At 41.8% G+C, this 25,205-nt stretch overlaps 1 protein-coding gene across 1 annotated transcript in view; it reads right to left on the minus strand.

Moving 5' to 3' along the window:
* Nucleotides 1–1,182: 1,182 nt before the first annotated feature.
* Nucleotides 1,183–25,205, minus strand: part of LOC147705714 (sulfotransferase 1 family member D1-like) — a 332,723-nt gene continuing 308,700 nt past the window's right edge. Inside the window, exon 8 of the mRNA XM_086928974.1 lies at nt 1,183–1,937. Within this exon, the coding sequence (XP_086785100.1) occupies nt 1,825–1,937 (113 nt within the window). The 3' untranslated portion in view covers nt 1,183–1,824. The remainder of the gene's footprint in view (nt 1,938–25,205) is intronic.

Here is a 25,205-nt window from a genome sequence, read left to right on the forward strand (position 1 = left end):
TGTGCTATCCAAAACACAATTTCATCAGTTTTGGCTGGGAATGTACCCATAATAGTATTAATGATAACCAGACTAATTACAGGCACAACCATCTGTGCCGTCCAGCTTTGAAATATCCTTGCTGGGGAAGCATTTAATGTACACATTATGAACTGCGTCAGATGTAGAGACAGCTTAACCAAATGATTTATAAGAGCATGTGTTTCTGACCCTGTTAAATGATTTGCGTTCAGAAATGGTATATAGCCTGCTAAGACCAGAAAGATCGCTCCTTCCTTACGGTCTTGCATTCCGATGGGCATTAGATAGGTCACCGTGGAACCAATTGTGATGTTCCTGATATGTCATTGGATTTCTAAATACTCAAAGTCTGTAAGCAGCTGGAACTGCAGCCTCAGTATATGTGTGAAATGTCTGTGAATTGACATTGACTGCAGGAAAGCATCCCAGGAATAAAAAACATTTCACATCTATTTACATTGTGGGCTTCAACCACAAAAGTAGGCTCTCCACCACCATTGGCAAGCTCATATATAAGTTAATGCTGGTTTACAATTAACAACATTATTTACTGGTTGTGCTACCATATTAATGAATAGATATCAAAGAAAGGAAACCCTAATGGGGACTATCCTTTTAGAAAACCAAGCTTGAGCAGCCTACAGAAACAAAAAGGTGCTTCCTATTAAACCTGAGGAGTATAAACCCTTATTACCATGGATGTCTCTGTATAAAGGCAATAATGGACCCTTGGGCACACTCAAGAAACTACTCTGGAGACCCATTAAATACATATCAAATCAAACGTTGGTGGTGCCACATTACAGAATTCTTGCAAATTTAGTAGGACTGAGGATTAAATCAGCAAAACCTCATAATACAGGGACTGAGTACTCTTATATCATCAGTAAATGTTGGTTTGGCTAGCTCACAGTACTGCATCTAAACTGCTAACTCTTCAGAGTTATAGATGCTGTCTGCAACCTCTCACATGACATCTTCAGAAACAGATCTAACCCTTTCGTTTGTCACTTTTGCGTGCCCAAGGTTTCACAAAAAGAAGAGACAATAATACATTTCCAAATGTTTATTGAAATGATGCAATCCTTGTAAGTAAAACAACTGTTATTATTAGACATATAAGACACATCATTGTTATAAGCATGATGAGAATGGTGGAAAACACAAATAATTCAAATATGTTGATTATTCCAAATATTAATCCTATCTATTACTCATACTTCTACATAGGTGAGAGCATGGTGGGAGTACCCTTCTGCAAGGCCCAGCTGTGATGATCCAACTCCATACTTTGGTGTCATGTCTCATAATGCCGGATTCAGTGCATTAACGAATGCACCCAGTCTTAGTGTGCAAGCCTACACACCTCTACCAGTGCAGTTATCGCCCTTCTTAGACTGTGCCGGGCCTGCAAAACTGTATCTCATTCACAATTCTCTGCAGCATCTATGATAACGTTTAAATGGAGTGCCTCTTGACTGAATTCAAAGCGGAAGCTATTTAACTAATAATCACCCGCCTTCTCATTCTGACAGAGATGAAAAACAGCTTTGCTTAGTCTGGGTAACTGTCTTCTCTTACGAGCACAAAATAAAGCAAGGACATTGCATTCTAGTATATGTCCCTGAAACTAATAGTGCAGACTACAGAACAATGTGTACCCAAAATAAACATATCTGTGGGATTTGGTCGTCTTACTCAAAAACATGTTTAAACCTCAATCTCAAAAAGATACCTAGTAAAAAATTTAAACTAAAATGGAGAAGAAATGTAATCATTGTAACAGGAGAGATATGGCCACACTTAGATGGAGGTACGAAAGCGCAGGGTGGTCCCCAACATCTGCCTCTCAAACTCTTTATAAAATTTCTCATTCTGAGCAACAGTAAAATTGTTCTTCCAGTCTCCGACGATGCCTGAACATAGAGACAAAAGAGAGTGTATATTACATGGCGAGTAGGTTCAGAGAACTTTCTTTCATATTGCCGTTCATGTTGAGCAACATTTCTGAATTTTTGTTGCAGAGTTAAGTTTCCTCGAGTAACAAACCCATAAACAAGCTTAAACAATTTGGATAAAACTGCATAAATTAACACAGTCATACATAAACACAAACAAGTAAAAAATTAGTAAAATGGCATTTAATTGCCTCACTTGCCAACAGTTAGTGTGATAGCATAAAAACAACTTTAATGGATGTATCCATTTCACGTTTCTAAAAGCTGATGCGTCTCTTTGAATTGTACAAAGGACATTGAAATAATAAGTGTATTTCTGTCTTAACCATGTTGGGACAATGAAAATAGAACGTATGGTGATTGGCATTGGAGACCCCACTTAAACATGAATATGCCTAGGGGTAAAACACCTCAGGACTTACAATAGGGCAGGCTCGACTTCATCAAGAAATGTCTAATATTTGGGGATATTTTTTAGCTTGAAATATTGTGTAGTCGAGTATCAAACATGACTATAAACAGGACTGTCATACTGGTTTAGACAGACTCTGAAGTGCATAACTGCAGTCTGCCCCTCTGTCACCATTTTGCAGATGTCTAATGACCTGCCCCTCAGTAAGCACAAAACATTAGTCATGCAGTGGCTTAAGTTAGACTTCCCCCACATCCTCACCCAATAAAGGAGTTATCTGATCCTGACTAAAGATATGCTCATAATACTAAAGCCCATCAACAGAGGGATATTTAGTGTACTAGTTGGTGGACACAGAAGTGGAGAAGTGTGGCTCAGGGGTTAGAGGCGGCAGACCCGGAAGCTGAGATCGGCCCTGGACCAGGGTTCAATTCCCCGCCTCGGCGGGTCTTGGGCTAAAAATTCCACAGACTCGATAATTCTCGCTCTGGTGCCTTCTCGACTCACGGGTTCACACTCTGCGACTCTGGGCAATAGCTTGCTTAATCTCCACAACGGCCCCTCGTGGCGGGATGCCTGGCTTTCACCTTGTGGATACCCTGCTGGGGTTATCTCACAGGGGAATACCAGGACGGGTTCCCTAAGCAAGCGCCGGGAAACCCACTGCGGGTAGCTGTGTGCTATATAAGCTCAAATACATACACAAATACAGTATAAAAACCTGTGGAGTCTCACTGTAATAACTCTAAATGTCCACGCCATAAAGGATGCATTTTGGCATTGAGATTCTGTTCACTTCCAAAGCAGAGGAGACCATTGGACCACCATGCTTCATAGCAAAGCACATTTTTCACCTTAGTCCTGAGCCATGAAACTCATTGACCTCATGATGTGGTTTCTGCATTTTAGGTTTCTTCAATGTTTTAGTCCTAGACATTCAAAATCTTTGATTAGTCCCAAAGGTGAATTGTCCAAGAGTAAGGCATTCACAAAACCCTATCAGGGCTTGAAAACCATCAACTTGTTTTAGAGGTATTAACAGACAGATGTTTAAAGACTCATTAAATGTATCTAAGAGGTTCTGGAGGCCAATAGACATATTTGAAACTAATAAAGCATTGTCTGGGAAGATCAAGATTGAGATTTGGGAAGCACCGAGATGCTATACATCTTGGTGCTTCCAAAATAAATCACCTTGTTAATATACAGGAAAAAGACAAGCAGGTGAGTGTGCCTTCACCACACCTTTATTCACCATATTGGGACTTATGTTTTTCCCTGATGTGCCTCAGCGCACTGTGGCATAATTAATTATTATGATACAGTTTTATCAGGATATTAAAAAGGGCAGGTTGGATTCCCATATTATTCACCACACTCCAGAGAAAGTATTTAAGAACATAGTCAAAGGCAGAACATAGGTCAACAAACACCACATACAGCAGCGTTTTTTCAGGATCATGCATCCCTCAATACTTGGTCCACTGTGCTGGTATTTGGGATATTTACCATGTTCAGCAAGCTAAGTACCTACTATCATGAGTTCCTGCCCTGCATGTTTACCTTCTTCCCAGGCATTTTAATTCTGAATACATTTGACCATGTTTTTCCTGGTGAAATACATCAGTGTACAACAGCATACTTGCAATAAATATCACACTGCTTGTAATGTGAATCCCTCTGCAACCACCTATTGTCAGTAGAACAAAATATACCCCTTACTTTTAACTGGTTTAATAAAAGAATATCAAGGCACTCACTACTGATATACAAAAATATTGGAAACGTAATATTAAAACTGCCTTCATATGCTTAAATATTATTGAGAACACAAATATCGCTGTTTTCAAAATATCGTTTTTACTAATATCGAAACCTAAAATATTGGAACCAAAAAAAACATTGTTATCTTCAAATACACATGTATATAATAAAAAACTATCACCTAAAAAATATAGACTACAATATTGCTAAAAGAAACTTACATTATTATTATTATTATTATTATTATTATTATTATTGTTATTATTATTATTATACAAAAATTACTTGTTTTTATGTTAAACAAAAGATTAAAATAAACATTAACACCTTAGCTGCTATGGAACGTCCAGCTCCAGTGCTGGACGTTCCATTGCGCAGGTGCAGTTGGAACGTCCAACGGCCGACGGCAGCACTCCCGAGGTAGTGGTGCCGTCGGCCGTTGGACGGGCGCAGCACTTAAGGTGTTAAACATACAAATGTTAACAATAAATATGGTAAATCACCCAAACAAAAAGAAATCACTGCAAATAAAAATATAACTCAATCCATAACATGAATTAAAAAAATTACAATTACAATAATATATTGGAAAATCACAATAATAATATATATGTAAAATTCAAAACAATCAAACTACATTTTTAACAGTATAATATAGCTTAGCGTTCATCATAGGACAACATAACAGAAAAAAATTCTAAGCAAAACATAACTAATAGAATTTAACTATAAACAAACATAACCAATTAAATCACACAAATAATTAAATAAACAATATAAAAGGTGCATACATTTATCAGCTTAATACTCCAAAAATGACAAAAGCTGCAAGAAAAGTAAACACTAACGGATTAACTGACCAGAACTTGAAAACAAAAGTGTGTGTGCACGCACGTGCATATATATGTATATGTATATCCTGAAAACTCCACTGCACCTGTGGCTGCAATTCCTGAAAAGATAGAGCACGGACCACAACTTAGTGCACAGAATCTGTTTATTTTCCTCAAGCTCGATTGGCCATTACCCGTTTCGGCTCCAGAGAGCCTTGATCTCACATGCGTATATATATCAATATTTCAGTGATGTCATTTGAGGTGTCAACAGTAATTTTCGTCAGTGATGTCATTGACCATTTCATGAGTGATGTAATATATGAAGTCCTCAGCAGTGCATTGAGGGGGCGCAAGTTATAGTTTGTTCAACTAACCATATGAGCAAATTTCTCTGGTTTTGTATGAGTGAAATGACCAACTAACTATGACGTCGTTGAAACCTGTTTTATTTCAGTGAATTTCTAAGGTTTTTATAATGCTAATTTCTAACAATAAAGACCCTGAAGCCTATGGTTTTTCAGTGAATTTCAAAGGTTTTGCAATTGCTTATTCATAACTATCACTTCCCTGAAACCTTTGTTTTTTTCCAGCGAATTTCCAAGGTTTTTCAAATGCTAATTCATAACTATGCCTTCATAGGTAGAAAATGTGCAGAAAGAGGAAGAGAGGTGTAGAAAGTAGCAAGAGGTGTGCCGAAAGAAGCAACAGAGGTATAGAAAGAGGCAAGAAGGGTAAAAAAGAGGGAAGAGGGGTGCAGAAAGAGGGACAAAGGGGTACAGAAAGAAGCAAGACATGCAGAAAAAAACAAAAGAAGTACAGAAAGAAGGAACAGGGGTGCAGAAAGAGGCAAGAAGGGTGCATAAAGAGGGAAGAAGGGTAAGGAAAGCGGCACGAGGGATGCAGAAAGAAGCAGGAGAGGTGCAGAAATCAAGAGAAGTGCAGAGAGAAGCAACAGAGATGCAAAAAGGGAGAAAAGGGGTAGAGAAAGTGGCAAGAGAGGTGCAAAATGAGGCAAGAGGGATGCAGAAAGAAGGAAGAGGGGTGCAGAGAGAAGCATGAGTGGTGCAGAAAGAAGCAACAGAGGTACAGAAAGAAGCAACATCGGTGCAGAAAGAGGCAGGAGGGGTACAAAAAGAGGGATGCAGAAAGAGGCACGAGTGGTACACAAAGAAGGAACACAAGTGCAGAAAGAGGCAACAGGGTTGAAGATGAAGACAAGCATTTGCAATGCAATAGGCCTTGCATTTACAAGAGTTTGAGCTATTGGCATTGTAAATGACAATGCCTTTATGTATTGATTTTTAAAACGTAAACAAAAGGCATTGTCATTTACAATGCCAATAGCTTAAACTCTACCAAATGTGGGACCTATTGAAATGCAAATGCTTGTTATCATGCTGCTGTTAGAGGGAGAGGTTGTGGTTCAGCGGTCGGAGCTCCTGGCTCTGGAGTTGGGGACTAGTGTTTGAGCCTCTGCGAGGCTCAACATTCTTTAATTTTTAGCAAAACATTTAATCTCCTACCTAGGATCTAGCAATTTAAATTATAAATAAACAGGGATCTCTTTGAGAGGCGGGCATGCAGTGCTGAGGGTGTGGGAGGTGGGAAGAGAAATTAAAACAAGCCATGCAAAGGGCATGGATGGAGGAAAGAGAGGGAACAATGTGGGAAGCTTCTATAGATGTCTCGAATTAACACAGCGCCCGCTTTGCAAAGCGTCCATGCAGCGGGAGAGAGGGGGCATATTTAAAAGTTATATAATACGTGAAAGCACGCTTCAAATACCAAAACAAAAACAACAGCCGGCATTGCTAAAGCTGGCGTCCCATCAGTGCTCTTTAGATTAATTAAGCAAATAGTTCTTCCCAAGGGCTAATGCAAGCTATACAGTAAGAACACAGTAAAAGGTCCAGTCCTTATGGGAGGTTGCACCTGAAGACATGGAAGTACTAAGGAGGGATTGATAAGCCTATTAACAAATCAAAAGTCAACATTCAGAAGTCAAAGCTGTCAATTGAAAATATGGGCGGGGAGGGGAAGAAGATTCAATTCCATACCCGAATACCCATTATAGATAATGGCGTAACCCAATAAGTCAAACCGGACCTGGATACAATACGGGAATACAAAGGTAGTCCATGACTAATTAGTAGAAATAAATTCGAAATAGAGGCAAATGGCAATCTTGTGTTGTGTGTAATACTACAACACTGATACTACCTACCTCCTGAATAATTCTCATGTATGTAACACATACTGTAATTACAAAATGCATGAAATGCAAACCACAGGAAAGCGCCACTAAAGTCAATGGTACTTTAATACATTTGTTTAAATTCAAAACAAATAGTTGAAGGTTTAAGGGAAGTGGTTCCCTTCTCACTACCCAGCACTACCACTTCCCTTAAACCTTCTCTCCTTCCTGTGCGCAACCAATTGCTTATACAACTATTTGTTTTGAATTTAATAAATGTATTGCAAGTACCATTGAGTTTAGTGGCCCATACCCGAATACGTGAATGAGCATGTGAATTGCAGGACTGCAAATGTAGTATATCTGATCATTTGTCCTTGTTCTAAGGGATATATAGGAGAAATAGGACGAGAAATGCGCCTGCGACTAACCGAACATAGATCAGCCTTAAAAAATCACAAAAAGAATGCGCCCCTGGTAGAACATTGGATCGATAATAAACATGGACTAGAGGACCTTCATTGGTTCATTTTAGAGAGAATCAAACCCTCATTTAGGGGTGGTGACATGGAAAAGAAACGTAAACAAAGAGAGCAATTCTACATGTCAAAATTCAAAACCTACCACCAAGGTCTAAACAGTAGGGAAGAGTGGGAAAGGATGATCAGATAACAACCATGAAGTGCAAAAAGAAATAATGTCTTTTTGTATCTGGATAGCTAATTTACAGTTGTATTAGTTATTAGGAAAACAGTGTTCTCAATGACTATAATGTTTTGAAATCCTGATGTCTATGAACAAATTTGAATGATGTATATGCAGAAATAGTGGCAATGAATAAATACTAATAATATGAATATATTCGATGCACAGCCTGAAAATGAGACCTAGGACATTGTTCTGATGTTGATGTGCTTGATATTTAGACATAAAATTGGCCACTGAAAATAATTATATGTATGCAATATCGTCTTTATTAAGGACAATAATGTTTGACCATACGATGTATGTACAAGGTTCCTTGACATGTAATAATAGAGAAAACCACGTGATGATGAAGAGTATACTGTGGATGTGTTAAATAATCTTACATGTAAGAAATCGTTTTTGTAATATAGATTTATGTTTTAAAAAACGCTAGAAATGCTCAACATACGAGCTGAATATACAGGAAACCTCTGTTGGTCATTATATACGACTCAAAAGTATCGTGATGTAATATCATCTTTATTATGGACAATGATGCTTGACCATACGATGTATGTACAAGATTCCTTAACATGTAATAACAATATAGGAAAACTCGTGATGATGAATAGTATATTGTAGATGTGCAAAATAATCCTATATGTAAGAAATCGTTCTTTGCAATGTAGATATATGTTTTCAAAATAACGCTACAAATGTTGAACATATGAGTTTAATATACAGGAAACCTCGATTGGTCATTATGTAAGACACAAAAGTATTGTGAACTGAAAACCGGAAACCAAATTAGAATCATTCCGAAAATACTAGCTGAGTACTATAATGGAAATGAATATATCAACAACGCTATTAACGCAGACTTTTAGGGATGCGAAGATTACAATACCGACACTTAATGAAATCAAAAACTACAAAAATGGCGCCCGTAAACTAAAAAAATATATAAACATTCGGTCACGTGTACGTAGGCAAATCACGTGACGCGGTAGAGAGTCAATCAGTATACAATTAGGGTAACAAGCAAATTAAATCATTAAGTGGGAGGTATATAAAGGCGTAGTGAAAATCCCGTGGCCATACCATTAAGGAACCCGGAAGGAGGCCGACGCGGACAATCATTCACCTTTACACTAGGTAAGGAACACGCTGGGATTACGATATTGAGCATAAGACGGGTGAGAGCCTGCAGTCAGACCTATGACCATAACCTCGGTAGTTAGAAGCCCGAAATTAAAAGACGGGTGAGAGCTTGAAGTTAGACTCAATACCGTAACCGGGTTAGTGAGAAGCCCGACATTAAAAATCGTCTTTAATGGCTGTTATGTGTGAGAAAGTGGAGCTCTGTTTGTAACTGATAGGAACAACAAGAAGCTTGTGTATAAGTAATTAGGATATGCTAGACGCCCCAAATTCTTTCCTTAAGTTAGGAGTTGGTTTGCAAGGAATGGGGAAACGCTAACATTTCAAACTCTATTCCAGAGCAATAAGTTTGTTTGTAAAGAATTAGGAAACGCCACACTATTGAATTCTATTACCATTCTAATGACATGTGGATTTACCAGGAAAGCACTAACTTGTCAATACACCTGATCTTAAAATTAAATTAAAAGGAAAATATATGATGATACATAAACTAAAATGGATTTAAAACTAAATTAAAAGTAAAAAATATGACGATGTGTAAAGTGAAATGGGTACACTAATATTGAGTTAGGAAGTTTAGTCTCTTAACTAACAAACAAATCGACAGATGTATGCAAAAACACTGACGAAATTCCTTCCATTTTAATTGTAGGTGTATTCTTAGCTATATACACTGAAAATCGTAAGGTGGTACGATCAAGATAAAGACGTACTGGACAAAATAGTCAAGGAGGATTGAATTCCCCCCAGGAGCATTAGTACCCAAGACGATGCCCCTGCATTTTGAAAAACTCTATGTGATGTAACATGTGAGTAGCTCAACTAGTTACTTCAGCTGTAAATAAGTGAAATAGTGATCAGCACTTTTTACAAATAGAAGACCCATACTTAGAAATCTATTCATGCCATCCCTAAATACAGGATGATGTCCCGTTGAACCTCTGGAAGAAGGACCAAAAGTTTATTACCGGTCCACTTCAAAGGATAACTAGAAGAACCAGAGATATATGCTTTTTAAGTAAGACTCTCTTGACCTTATTATGATACCTAATAATTTAGATGAAGTATAGGTAAACCACACAACCTCTTTTTGATATTAATTGTATGTATTTGTTTTCAGATTTGATGTTTTTTTAAAAATTGACCTGTCCTGAGGAAGGTGTTTACAAAATAAGATCAAGACACCAAAACACGTCGACAAAAGGACCTGTTTTTAATTGTATTTTGTTTTTGTGATATGTACACTATGTATTTTGTGTGAATTCGGTAACTTTTAAATATACTGTGAATTTTGTATTGAATGTATGAAAAAATCATGACACTTTGGCATTAAATGCCAGTTTTAAAAAAAATAAAATCGAGACAAATATTTTACAATCTGTGTGTTGAGGTATATACTTCAGGTTCTATTCCAAACTGTATAATAAGGTCTTGAGTCTAGATATAGTGAATTACACAGAAAGGAAAACTTTTTTGTTACACCATACCCGAATACAGCATGCCTCACAGAGCAACGCAGGCGCTGCCCAGGCTCGACCTAAAAAATATAATGTTGCAAAAATAGACTTGGGTGAGCCGTGCACAACAAATGAAAAGTCGCACCATTGTTAAAGTCCAAACACGGCATGCTGCACTGCAAAAATAAAACCAAAGTTGCAGGAGAGCGTGTCATGCCTGCAACAGGATGTAGAAGAAAGTCATGTAAGAAAATAGTGGTCAAAGACTAAATAAAACATACAAAGTAACAACACATGTAAGCAGGGCAGTCCTTGTGGGAAGTTATAACATGAGAAAAGGAGGTACTAAGGAGGGATTACTAAGCCTATTAACAAAACAAAGGCGACCATTTACAAAGGACAGTAAAAGGAGCCAATTGAAAAGATGGGCAGAAAATGGGTGGGGGTTAAAGTCCATACCTGAATACAGCAGGTCTCGAAGAGACAGCGCAATCACTGTCTAGGCAAGACTTACAAAATAGATGTTGGTATCTAATGTCATAGTCCCAAAGCGCGGAAGTGAAATGCAAAATAAAATTTACTTCTTGACCTTCTGACTTTTTTTCTTGTAAGCATGCATATGTTAATCAGTCCCCTGGTGAGAGGGCAGAGATAGCCTTTCAGATGCAAAAGCAAGCATCTCTTCCTGATGGGCAAACATTAACACTCCTTGGAAAACCAGCATACTAAAAGAACCTAATTTACCAGACAAGAGGGCTCTCCTTCTACACCCCCAAACGCCAGCTACGCTCTGCCGACCTCTCACTTGCCACCGCCCCGCGCATCCAAAGAACAACCACCGACGGGAGATCCTTCTCCCACCTCACCGCCAAGACATGGAACACCCTCCCACTGAGCCTACAACAGACCCAAGACCTGCTGATCTTCAGGAGGACACTAAAGACCTGGCTGTTCGATCAGTAGCGGCCCCCACCTCCCCCCCAGCATCTTGAGACCCTCGCGGGTATGTAGTGCGCTTAACAAATGACTGATTGATTGATTGATTGACAGAAGCAAATCCTGTCGGGAGACACAGGAAAGGAAAAACAAACAAAGGCAACATTATATGTAACTGAAAAACCTGATTAAAAAAAATTGAACATAAAAATGATCTTCTACTTTTTTTGTGCTTGCACTGCTGGCAACTACTTCCTGCCTGTTCTCATTTTTGTTTGTCATAATTTTGTTGTTATGGGGGACCAGAACATAAATAACAGGGGAGTGGATGTTTGAAAACAGTAATTTAATTAGAACACGAGCAGCGGACAGACACTAGGGGAGAGTCAACAGATGCCAGATTCCATGGGCAGACTGACGTGATGCTTAGGTGGTGCGTGATGCAAAATGGTGGTGGTGAATGATGTTTGGTGGTCAGATGGTGACACTATGGGCCATATGTATCATGCAAATACGAATTCCTTGAAAAATTCACTTTTTTGCATTTTTCAAAGTGCCATGTCACACATTCATGCCCTTAGGGCATGTATGTGCGCCACATGTGCACCCATGCATATTTCAGGGGTGCAACAAGGTGTCTTTTGGACACCCCTGCACCCTTAAAATTATTCTCAATTTGAGATTAGCAAATGGCGAATCGCAAATTGAGAATAACTTCCTGGAAATGAATCGGAAAGTATTCCTTAATTGCAATTTGCTAATAGCAATTAAGGAATTTTAAGAAATGGCCCAAAAAATTCGATTTTGTACATACATACCTATTTGCGATTCTCAAATAGCGATTTCTTAAAAAATCGCTATTTGAGAATCGCAAATCAGATTGATGATACATATGGCCCTATATGGTGTGGATTGGAGGTACGTTGTGGATTGTGGAGTATTGGAGTTGAAATATGGTGTTTGGTGTGTAATTATGCGGTGTGTATTGGAAATGTGTGGAGTTGAATTGTGTGGCCTGGAAGTGTGGTGTTCTGTGAAATTATGCTTAGTGCAATTGCGTCATGGTGTGTGGAGTGCATTTTGCATTAAGCGCAGTGTAATTGTGTGGCATGTAATTATGTGGCACTGAGTGGTATTTGGAGTGTATGTTGCGTTGAGTGCACTGTAATTATGTAGCATATAATTATGTGGCACTGAGTGGTATTGTGTGGAGTGTGTGTTGCCTTCAGTAGAGTGTAATTATTTGGTGTGTAATTATGTGGCACTGAGTGGTATTTGGAGTATATGTTGCATTGATTGCAGTGTAATTATGTTGCATATAACTATATGGCACTGAGTGGTATTTGGAGTGTATGTTGCATTGAGTGCAGTGTAATTATGTGGCGTGTAATTATGTGGCACTGAGTGGGATTTGGAGTGTATGTTGCACTGAGTGCAGTGTAATAATGTGGCATGTAATTATGTGACACTGAGTGGTATTTGGAGTGTATGTTGCATTGAGTGCAGTGTAATTATGTGGCGTGAAATGATGTGGCACTGAGTGGTATTTGAAGTGTATGTTGCATTGAGTGCCGTGTAATTTTGAGGCGTGTAATTATGTGGCACTGAGTGGTATTTGGAGTGTATGTTGCATTGAGTGCTGTGTAATTATGTGGGGTGTAATTATGTGGCACTGAGTGGTATTTGGAGTGTATGTTGCATTGAGTGCAGTGAAATTATGTGGCGTGTTATTATGTGGCAGTGAGTCGTATTTGGAGTGTATGGAGCGTTGAGTGCAGTGTAATTATGTAGCTAGGCTGTGGGGTTTTAGGTTTAAACCTATAATAACTGATAAAACCCCACTGAAAGAGAAATAGCCCTCAACAGTGAAAACACATAAACACTGAAAAAACACCTGCACAACCACAAACTAAATGCCATTCAAAGAAAGGAAAAAGAGATTGAAAGAGTTATTTTTTTCTTCTTGAAGGGGCCAATACAATGTAACTTTGTTTTACAAGCAAACCATAAAAAAGTCAAGGCTAACATTATTCTGCTTGAGTTTTGTTGTTTAGGGATGCCACTAAAATATTGTTTCATCTTCCTTTTGCTTTTTTCAGTTTTGTGGTCTGTGGGGTATGTTTATGAAAAAGCTATGTGATGACCTCTCAAAATTGATACCCAAGCTGAAGTGATTCCCTGTAGGAGATCCTTTCCACTTGTAGATGGTATGCTGAAAGCATCTTTACAATCTTCAGAGTTAATGAGGGATGCTATTGACTTTTTTTTTTTTTGGCAGCCGCGTGAGGGGTGGGCGGGCCTGGAGGACGCTTGCCTGGAGGGTCTTGGGTGCTTTTCTGCTGAGTCCGTCTGAATGGCGCACACCGGCTCCGTCTTGACAGAGGTGATAGGTTTAGGATCCATATGCGTAGCTCTGGTCTTCGACAGTTCTTTGGAGCGCCCTAGCATCAAGATATCCCTCATTGGCATGTTGTTCTCCTGCAGAACACGTTTCCGTAGCTTCGAGGAAGCACAGCCTTGGATGAATTGGGTGCGAACTTCATCGTCCTCGTCCGGGAGGGTGCACGTGCTTGCGAGCTCCTTCAGCCTGGCGTAGAACACATCCGCTGACTCCTCCGGTAGCTGGTGGGCCTGACGGAGCAGGAACCGCTCATAGTCGGGGCTGGTGAATGGTTCAAAGTATGTGGTAATGGTGTCGCGCATTGTGGCGTAGTTTCTGGGTGGGCCACCTTCCCTGATCTTCTTCAAGATTTTGTGAATGTCTGCCCCGCCAAGGTCGAGCAGCATGGACCTGCGTCCCGGAGCCACAATCTCTGCCGCCTCAAAGAAGTTCTCGAGGCGCTCTACCCATTCTTTCCAACGCGCAGCCTGGGATGGCGGGGGCCCAGTAAAGGCGAAAGGCTCCAGCGGGGGAACCGTGGCCATGTTGGCGCAGCTACAGGCACGTTAGACTTGTGCAAGCTTCCGGGCCTGAGTGCAGGGCGGGGTTCTGGAGGAGGTCCAAGGGAGGCAGCCACTGAAGTAACAGCGTTCAGGTGGCGAGGTAGGTGAAGATGGTGGGAGTATGCAGCTGCGAGGGTGCACTGTGGAGTGTGTGTGTCCGGAGCGGAGGGCACTGGGCAGGAAAAGAGTAGGGAACCAACGTGGTAGCTGGGCTGGAGATCAAATAAACCAGGCACACTGTAGACTAGATATGCAGGCACAGCTAACAACTTGTTCCACTAGCTGGCAGCAGATAAGTATGTGCTGGGCGCAGGTGATGATGGTTAGCGTCCAGTATTAAAGCCTCTGTGGCAGCATAGGGCACTTCAACTTGGGGCCTTATCTCTCAGCACTGAGCCCATGCGCGCGACTGCGTCACTCACCAGGAGCTCTGGGGGCTGGGCACAGAGCCGGGGGGCAGCGTGGAATAATGCCGGGCGCGCGCCCATGCGCGGCCGACGTGCAGCTCAGGCAGGATGTGCGGGCCGTCCTTGGCCGGGAATGAGTGCGTGCAAGGCAGCACACAGTATGCGGTGCAGGAGCCGCGAAAGGCAAGCCAGGCACATAGACGCACATGTGCCACCACCGCCGAGTGTTGCAATCAGCGACGTGCAGCACTCGGGAGAAGGTGCTGCTGAAGCGGGCAGGTCGGCCGGGAGACACCGTGGAGCTGCTTCTGCGATGGCTGATAAGGAGGTAGGCGCTGGGTCCGTAGCTTAGGTGCGGCGGGGTGGCGCGACCACCTCGTTGTCAGTGTAGAGTTGTAGGGGCAGTGCCTACAATAATGGCACACATATACGCAGTGCTATAGTTGGTGGCCAGCAACGTACTGAAACCACGCCCAGAGCCCTGAGCTATTTATTAACAATGATGCGCACAGCCCGCGCAGGCGCTGGGCCAGCCCACCAGTCTTACGTTTGTGGGTAAACTCTGTGCATACACCAGTAGCGGCTGGTGACATTTGAAAGTGGTGGGCCGCAAACTGATTTGCATACTGCACCGTAGTGAGCGAGTGAGCCCGAACCCCATAGGGGGGGTTTAAGGGTGTCAGCCCCCCAAGAAAATACTGAAAAAATAGAAGAAAAATCGTGCATTTTCAAGCAAATTTGAAAATGCAGGAAGGTTAATAAAGCAATTGTGAAAGTGCAGTTATTATATTAATAGATGGCATAACATAGGTAGCTGCTTATTCAGTATACCCACAGAGCTTCATACATTCCGTCCTATTACGCTCAGGTGCTGAATTCAGACTATAAGACTTTTATGAAAATCTCAGCTCTAAGAATGGAAGAAGTTGCACAGCAGTTGGGAAACAGCCTTCACAAAGCATTGGGAACCACGCCTTACCTTTACCACGTTTCCATTAGAACGCATGTGAGTTTATCACCTTTCCACACAGATTATAGTGTTTAGGTGAAACAAAATGTACTTACTATGCCATTTGATCATTAAAATCTGTTTAGTCCCCAAATAGGAACAAACACTAGAAAACTTTTAAAAACAGAGATAACAATGCATTTCTGAGTATCTCAATCAGTATTTTTTTATTCAACAAACAAGTAGCAGCATTCACTTTTTGTAAATGAAATTTGGACATCTCTCTTTCAGTGTAGCGAACTTGTCAATTACTTTCATGTTGAAGTCCGGTATTTTTTGGACTAGCTTGCTCTCTACAGAGAGCATCGCCAAAGCATTGAGTCTTTCCTCTAGCATGGTGTTCCTGAGGAATGTCTTAATGCGCTTTAAGGCTGAAAAACATCGTTCAGCTTCAGCTGTTGTCATTGGAGTGGTAATGACAATTTTTAGTAAAATCACTGTCTCTGTAAGTAACTTTTGCATAATCAGTTTATATATCAAAGTCAGCAAAGTCAAGGCACTTGTGGCCTTCCGGTACACAGGCATTCGGTACAGTACAGTCAACTCAGTTCTCAGCTGCTCTTTTTTGAGCATAGGATATGCTTCCACAGCCTGATTCAGAGCACGCTCCGGGAAGGATTCTTCATATTGTGCAAACTCTTGACTTTGCAATAATGTGGCACTCACCAAATGTTTAGTGAATGAAAAACGTTCTTGTGCCTGCACAATTACAATGTCACATATCTCCTTTGCAATTCGAACCAGAGAGGTGATGTTTTGCCTGCGGTTTGCAAAAGCAGAATGCTCCAGCAGTTTGTTCTCTAAATTGTCAACCCCATCTCTCACTTTCCTTATGCTTTGTACAAATGTAGTGGTAGAGTCTTTCACAAAGACATTATCTATGTCTTTTCGTTGTAACTGATCATATAACACATCGACATCGTGCATTATTTCATGAAATAAAAACAGCAAGAACTGAAACTCTTTGTCTTGTAGTGTTCTAATAACTTCATGGGCTTCATTCTGACTTGTGTGATCAAACTCTTCATTGGCTCCTATGGCAGCAAAACATTTCTCAAGGCCCTTCCTATTTTCAAAGATTAGGTTGACTGTACGAATGTTGTGTTCCAACGAGTTGAGGATCCCCTTGGAACGCTTTTGTCCACAATCTCATGAAGGGCTTCTGTTCTTTTGGGGGAACGTGAGAAGAATGCTGCCATGCCTCCTATATCCTGAAAGAAAACTCATGTCTCTCTGATCTTTGATACTGCCTGTTGCATAATAAGATTGAGTTGATGGGCGTAACAGTGCACAAAATGAGCATTAGGGTACACATCTCAAATTCGTTTCTGTACTCCACTAAGGTTTCCACTCATTGCGGACGCACCATCATAGCTTTGTGCAATAAGTTTTTGTTTTTGAGGCAGGTCCAGAAAAAATAAGTTCAGTTGACACAGTATAACTTCAGTAATGGTTGCTGCACTAGAGTCTCTTAAATGTGTGAAACCATAGAACCTCTCCACAACGTTTCTGTCACTGTGAGGTACCTAAACACTAACACGGACTGTGTTTAAATGGCCACATCAGTGGTGTCATCAGCCTGAATAGCCACAACATCTGTGTTTCGCATCTCTTGCACAATATGGCTTCTTATAATTTCGAGCATACACTCAAGGAGTTCATTTTGTATTGTTTTAGAGGTGCCCTTAAAGACTGTAGCAAGTGCTAAATGTGTTTTCAAATCCTTGTCTATGGTTGCCATTAAATCCACTAGGCCTCAGAAGATCCCAGGTTTTGAGGAAGTTTCTGATTCGTCATGGCCTCGCAATGCCAGTTCGAAAGCACCACAGAAACGAATGCAATCAATGATCTTGGATAGAATTTGTCTGTTCTTATCAACGGCCTCATTGTGTTTTTGTATGGTTTTGCGATTTGCATCATTTATCTGCTGCTCAATTGGTGCGTCTTCCCCCAACATTCCCAGTCTTGTCAGGTTTTCCATACGATTTCTTGTGAATGCATGCTTCTTTATTTTTTTAGATAAATGCTTCAAGTCAGTGATTCCTTGACATGTCCAAGAAAAGTCAGCACCAAACAGCAAGCAGGGGAAGCAAAACAGAGAATTTCTTATAGGGCATCCTGTAAGCCAATCAGCTTTTGTGTACCAGGCATTTGAGAATGTACGTTTTGACATTTTTCCTCTGTCCTGGGAAGTTCTTTGTAGGTTAATTTCAGGCTGATGAGGTCCTAATTGCTTTAAATGTAGTTTTTGTTCAAGTGCCCATGCCTGGAATGACCTTGCAATCAGCTCTTGTACTGTATTCATGATGGTGTTGCTGGCCTTACCAATATATATATTAAGGAAACCTGCCAATAATCAAAGTACAACGTATAAGGTGGAGTGCAATAATATCAAATTTCAGTATAAATACATATATCTTGTGCAGTATCGTAATACATCTCCAACAGCTCCCTTTCCACAAAAAGACTGCTAAAAATACAGCCTTACCGCCTCCTGCCTCACTGTGCCATAGTGGTTGCTGGAGGCCCTGAAACACTCACTGCTTGAGGGCCTTGAGAGTGACCACATCTATCCAGCGAAAAATCCATCACATCCGGAGTGCCCCAGGGGTCTATATTAAGTCCTCTTTTTTTTAACATCTACATGGCACCCCTCCTCGCTGTGATAGAATCGCATGGGATCCTCGTCACGTCATATGCCGACGACACACAACTTGTCGTCACCATCGACAAAAAGTGGTCGGATGCGGACCTACGGTTCAAAAACTGCCTCTCTGTTGTATTCAAATGGCTGAATACAAACCACTTAAGATGCAATAGTGCCAAGACAGAAATCATTCCGCTGGGTAAAAATCTGTCTTTCTGTCCGAAAGACTGGTGGCCCTTGGGATCGGAGGCCCCTCCCAGTGCAGTATCATCAGCACGAAACCTTGGCGTGCAATTCGATTCATCCCTTTCTTTCGATGACCACGTTAGGATTACTGCTGGACGCTGTTTTGGACTCATAAAATCCTTGAAAAGATTTTTTGACTTCCTCCCCATTGCAGCTAGAAATCAGTCGCGGTAGCCTTAATACTCTCCCGACTTGACTACTGCAATGGATTAATGGCTGGAGTGAAAAAGTCCACCCTCCGAAAGCTGCAGAGCATACAACATGCAGCTGCGAGACTGGTCCTAAAACTCCCCAGAAGGTCATCAGCTTCAGCAGCACTAAAATCTCTGCACTGGCTACCATTGCACAAAAGAATCCTTTTTAAATTGCTCCTCACTGTTTTCAAATCCATACAAAACACAGGGCCCCACTACTTGGCTAATCGCTTTATGCGTTACAATCCCCCACGTTGCTTGAGATCCTCTGGGACAAATCTCATCATGATCCCCAGATTCAAATATAAAACTAAAGGTGGGAAATCTTTTACTGTCCTGGCAGCCAGGGCCTGGAACAACCTTCCAGCAAGCCTTAGACTAATTGAAAACGAGAACAGTTTCAGAAAACTCCTTAAGACATGGGTGTACCAACAACCCGACACCTCTGTACTGGCTGCCATCTAGCCTCAATTCTCTCACCACATTTCACTTTTCAGTATTCACTGTAGCTCGCTCAGCGCCATGATGCTCCCCTGGGAGCGAACGTCTGCGCTTTACAAATACCCATAAATATCAAATATCAAATATCAAATACATAGCCCTAACTCCCATGAAAAAAAATATAGCATCAGTTTTCTTACCTTTAACACTGGTGTTTGCTGGGTGGTAGCCAGGGTGAAAGAGCAGCAAAGGAGGTTGGGGTCCTCTTGTTGTTTGCTGAGAAATTGCCTCAAAATGCGGTAAGGTTTCAGGTTGTCAGGCTTTACCTGGTGATGAAAATGAAAAGATAACAATTTACTTTTGAAACACCAGGGTAATGGGGAAAGAAACATAACGCTCCAATCTTTTCCTTGCAGTTTGCATGCAGCTCTTATATGACCGTTATTAGCTTGCAGTTGTATGTTAGGATTTTTTCTTACAAACTGCAGGTAACAAAAGGATCTCTCTGACAAAAGCAGTGACTCACTGACCTATTTACATCATATGCACATGTTGTGATCTGCATCAGGTACATAGTAGTGTTGTAGAGTGAATTGGTGCACTGTCATTACAGTCAACTCATTATCAATTGAAATGACCATCACATTTGCACCAACATACAGTTTTACTGCGCACAAACGATAATGTGTGGAAATGTCATCACCTACTGTAATGATGTGTTTTGATCATATTCAAATATTTATTTTCATCCCAGTTCAGAATTACAAAGAAAATGTGCTTCATTTGTACTTTCCTAATTCCAATATAACATCAGCACAGATAATGTTTGTTGGGTGCAAGAAAAAATAACATCCTACACCCTCTAGTCTCATATTGGCACTGTGCAGGATTGTCACATAAACACGCCCCTATGACCCCATTGGGTCATAGGGGCGTAGCCCCACTAGCCCCATGGACCCGCGGCTGCAAGAAAATAAACACTGTCACTGGCGATGAATAATTTAGTTAGTAAGCGCCGAGTGCCGCCGGGAATCCGGGCAGCACCCAACTTATCCGGGAGTGCGCTGCGCAGGGGGGCTGGTCTGGACTGCTGCGCAGCTTGAGTGACAGTCCACGCACTCACTCAGCTGCAGCAGCAGACAGCCAAGGTATCTGTGTAGCGCGCAAGTGAAGCTTGGGGCTGAAACTAGCCCGAGCATGCTCATTAAAGTTTCCCCATAGAGAGTGACCAGGGGGGCGCTGGTTTAACCGGGCCGCAGCCCCCGGCGTTAGAAAAACGACACAGAGCGAGCAGTCAGTGTGTCCCCCTAGCCAATCCTGGTGCTGCATGCAGCGCCAGGATTGGCCGGTCACCGCGCAGCAGGGCAGGGCAATCCATTATTGGATGCTGCGCGTGGGTGGTGGCACAATGCTCAGCCGCACTGCATAATGGCCAATCACTGTGTGTGACTTCATGTAGTCATGCAGTGATTGGCCTTTCGCAGCGTGCGGCGCTGCTGACGTCAGATCCTCTCTCTCTGGGGCCCTGGGAATCGCCTCGTGGACCGTGGTGCGTGCGCATGAGCCAGCCTGTGCCCTGTGGTTTCTCTCGAGTTTTGACCCTTGGGCCGTACAGTCCCAGATTCAAGCTTGCTGATCAGGTATTTCCATTTGTGCTGTAACTGTATATCGGGTCACACAGCCCCTCATGCGCTGCAAATGGCACTAGTCTCTACCTAGACACACAGCCTCCTTGAGGCCTAAAAACAACTTTACAAGTCAGACAGCGCCCAACCAAAGGAAACTGTTTACTGTATAAATAGGAATAACCCATTCTCAAAACTCACGGCAGGGGCCTTTCTCGGCAAGTGATCTGTTATGTGAGTATTAGCCAGAAGGCAGTTTCTTCCAGTAAGGTCACAGTGTTAGTTACTGGACAGCATAACTCGCATGTCCAGACAGAATGCACTTTTGGTAGTGTCCCTTGTTCTAGGTCTCTCACTCTGATGGTCTGTGACTCTAATGGATCCTGCCTGTAGTTGTCCCTGGTTCTAGGCCTCTGGCTCTGGTGGTCTGTGGCTCCTGCCTCTAGTTGTCCCTGGTTTTAGGTCTCTGGCTCTGGTGGTCTGTGGCTCCTGCCTCTAGTTGTCCCTGGTTCTAGTGCTCACTGGCTCTGATTGTCTTTGGCTGCAACGGTTGACAGTGTATTGAGATACTGCACGTCTGTTACTGGATGTTCCTGCATTTGATAATTTTTGCTTTGTATTAGCTCATATTTTCATTTTCTAACAAACATAAATACAACTTAAAGCCAGCTGTGGCTTCTTTCTTTTGAAGCTTCTATTATTATCGTCGTTGTCTTTCATAACGAAAAGCGTGGACATTTTCGTAGTTAAACCCACTTCTGGGGAACAGAACCAAGGGCGTTCTTGGAAGGGAAAAAAGTTAAAAAATTCTCTTGTGTGAACAATGTGTGTTTGTAGGACTGTGGTATTCACTTCAGCAAGGCAGCCTTCTTCAGAGTTTAATAAAGAATTAACATACAGAATCTTTTTATTTAGCGCACTCACGCGAGCCCTTTGCTGCCCGGTTAGGGTGGGTGCGTTCAGGGTGAAGAAACAAAAGAAATGTTCCAGAATCGGAGGACGCAGGCCACACCTAACACCGGCTACACAGAGGGGCGTAGCTGTCACTGGTGCAGCAGGTGCAGTGGCACCCAGACGAGGTAATGTACTACAATGATTGCACCATTTTTCCTAGGAGCCCTCCACAGTTCCTGCTGAATAGCAGGGTTGGTATTCCACCTCATGCCTCTTTCTTCCATCATCCTCCATGTCCTATCTCATTATCCCGCTCTTTCAGGTTCTTTTACTTCCCTTCTTTTTCTTCCTTTCTCGCTGTTTTTCTAGCGTACCCTTCCTTCTTCTCTCTTCCTTTTCTCTCTGCCCAGCACCTGTAATCACCCACACAATTGTTCACTACGGAGTGACTCCCTATACACCAGTCATGACTGGGGGGGGCTTGCTCAATGGACTGAGGCAAAACGTGCTGCGCAGTAGGTGGACAGGGATAGTTTGACCACTAGAGGAGAGGAAAATCGTCTCTTTATTGTTTTCCACACGCATAGGAAGAGAGTTCTGCATTTTTAACAATCGTAACTTGCAAATAAAATAGCATACAAGAGGAACGTACTGTGCTTTCAGGGCTCGCAAATTTAATGACTCACACCTAATTATCTCTCTTGCACATCATGATCCCAACATTTGGATCACTTCGACCTCCGCGGGCGGGTCCAGAAAAAACGAACTTTTCAACGTTAATGGAGGGAGGCGCGAGGTGGCTGTTCTTTCCAGACTGCATGCTTTAAAACATAGCTAGCATATAAAGAGGATCTTAAAAACAGACGTATGTGTGTTGTAAGGTACTTAAAGTTAATTATAGGGGTATATATTATGTTATTTTCTGTTGTGTGTATTTGCATGGCTGTGATAGGAATGGTCTTTATTACGGACAGAAATACAGTTTATGTCATAATGTCTTAATCATTTTCTCAGTCATTGTCAGTCACACCATCGGTGATAGGGCCTGATTCACAAAGGCTTTAGCAATTTAAAGAAAAAGAACATGTGAATTCAGTATTGTTTTCCTGAGGTGTTTATTGGAGGGAGAAGCAGAGGCTGTCTCTTGTGGGCCATCGCCAGTATCATGGCCGTTGTTGCTGTTGATGCAATATTGGGGTGGGAGAATCTCAGAAATATACCCTCATCTTGGGGCTTTGGCAGAGAAGCTAGCTAGCTCCCACTTCCAGGTCGCACTGAGCAGATTGAAATGATCAGAGTGTTGTGGACCTTCTAGAGATGCGCAGGCTCTGGCTTACTTTTAGAGAAAAAATTTCCACAAGAGAGGAACAGGTCAAAGTAAAATTAACACTGAAGGTACAGACTGGCATCCTGAGACAATTAGACAGGATACAGATAGGGTGCATAGAAATACACAGAATGCTGACAACTGTGCATCTGAGTCAAAGGAGGCGACTCGAAGGCCAGTGTCCTCCACGCCGGCGTCAGGCAGGAGCTTATCTAGGGGGCACTTGAGAAACCATGTGGTGAGCATCTCTCACCTCCATCGAAAGCAGGGGAGTGGAGTTTTTCTGCATAAAGCGGAGTGGCATCAAATTTGTTTTCACGAAGGATGCTAACTGGCCAAAGGTGAGCGCTGAATGTGTGAATCATTACCACCAAGCATGACAGAGCTTGTATTACACTTCGACATCCTGCTACAACAATAAAGGGGCGCGTTACGAAGTATAGGATGTGTGTTCTCTCCCAGCTCATGTAAAGTGCTCTGATACCTTTAGGTCCAGTTCGCACTATATGAAACTGCAATTTGGAGAAAGAGAGCGAGGGAGAGGGTGAGGGTGAGGGAGAGGACGAGAGAGAGGGAGAGAGACAGAGAGAGAGAGGGAGAGAAAGAGAGACACACATCTGGTGGCCAAATCTCAAAACATAGAATCAGATAACGTGCAATACCGGCTTCCTTGCTTATCCAAACTGTGTGATCCTAGGAAAACATTTTATTCCACAGAGCCTCATTCTTAGGTCGAAGCCTACCAGATGGTGCAGCTATTTGGTTTGCTCATGAGATCGTGGGGAAATTCTGAAAGCTTCTCTGGGAATACATTTCACCTATTGCTTACCATTGTCTTTGTAGTTTGTAACTCACAGTTGCCTGCTTTCTATTTTCTGGTTTTAGCTGCTTTGGGCTGTCCAGCTTGAGTACATCTCTCTCGTGGGCATCCCTTGTTTACTGGATCCTTCCGAGTCCTGCATCTCTGTAAACAGGCCTTTACATCTTATCTTGTCACATTTGCTGTGCATCGAAGACAGAGCTCAAATGTCACTCTCTGTCTTCCAAGGGAGCTTGGTGTTTACTTTTCTTTCTCTGACTTCAAAGTGATAGAAATGTTTTTATGTGACAATCCTGCACAGTGCCCATATGAGACTAGAGGGTGTAGGATGTTATTTTTTTCTTGCACCCAACAAACATTATCTTTGCTGTTGTTATATCGGAATTAGGAAAGTAAAAATGAAGCACATTTTCTTTGTAATTCTGAACTGGGATGAAAACAAATATTTGAATATGATCAAAACTCATCATTAAAGTAGGTGATGACATTTCCACACATTATTGTTTGTGCGCAGTAAAACTGTATGTTAGTGAAAATGTAATGGTCATTTCAATTGATAACGTGTTGTCTGTAATGGCAGTGCACCAATCCACTCTACAACACTACTATGTACCTGATGCAGATCACAACATGTGCATATGATGTAAATAGGTCAGTGAGTCACTGCTTTTGTCAGCGAGATCCTTTTGTTACTTGCAGTTTGTAAGATAAAATCCTAACATACAACTGCTAGCTAATAACGGTCATCTAGGAGCTGCATGCAAACTGCAAGAATAAAATTGGCGCGTTATGTTTCTTTCCCCACAGTCTTCGTTTGATTACCCTAGTGTTTCAATAATAAATTGTTATTTTTTCATTTTCAGCACCTGGTAAAGCCTGACAATCTGAAACCTTACCGCATTTTGGGGCAATTTCTCAGCAAACAAAAAGAGGACCCCAACCTCCTTTGCTGCTCTTTCACCCCGGCTACCACCCAGCAAACACCAGTGTTAAAGGTAAGCAAACTGATGCTATATTTTTTTACATGGGAGTTAGGGCTATGCATGTGGTCACTCTCAAAGCCCTCAAGCAGTGAGTGTTTCAGTGCCTCCAGCAACCACTATGGCACAGTGAGGCAGGAGGCAGTACGGCTGTATTTTTATCTGCCTTTTTGTGGAAAGGGGAGCTGTTGGAGATGTATTACGATACTGCACAAGATATATGTATTTATACTGAAATTTGAT

Source organism: Lissotriton vulgaris, chromosome 7, assembly GCF_964263255.1.
Source record: "Lissotriton vulgaris chromosome 7, aLisVul1.2, whole genome shotgun sequence".
Classification (NCBI taxonomy): Eukaryota; Metazoa; Chordata; class Amphibia; order Caudata; family Salamandridae; genus Lissotriton; species Lissotriton vulgaris.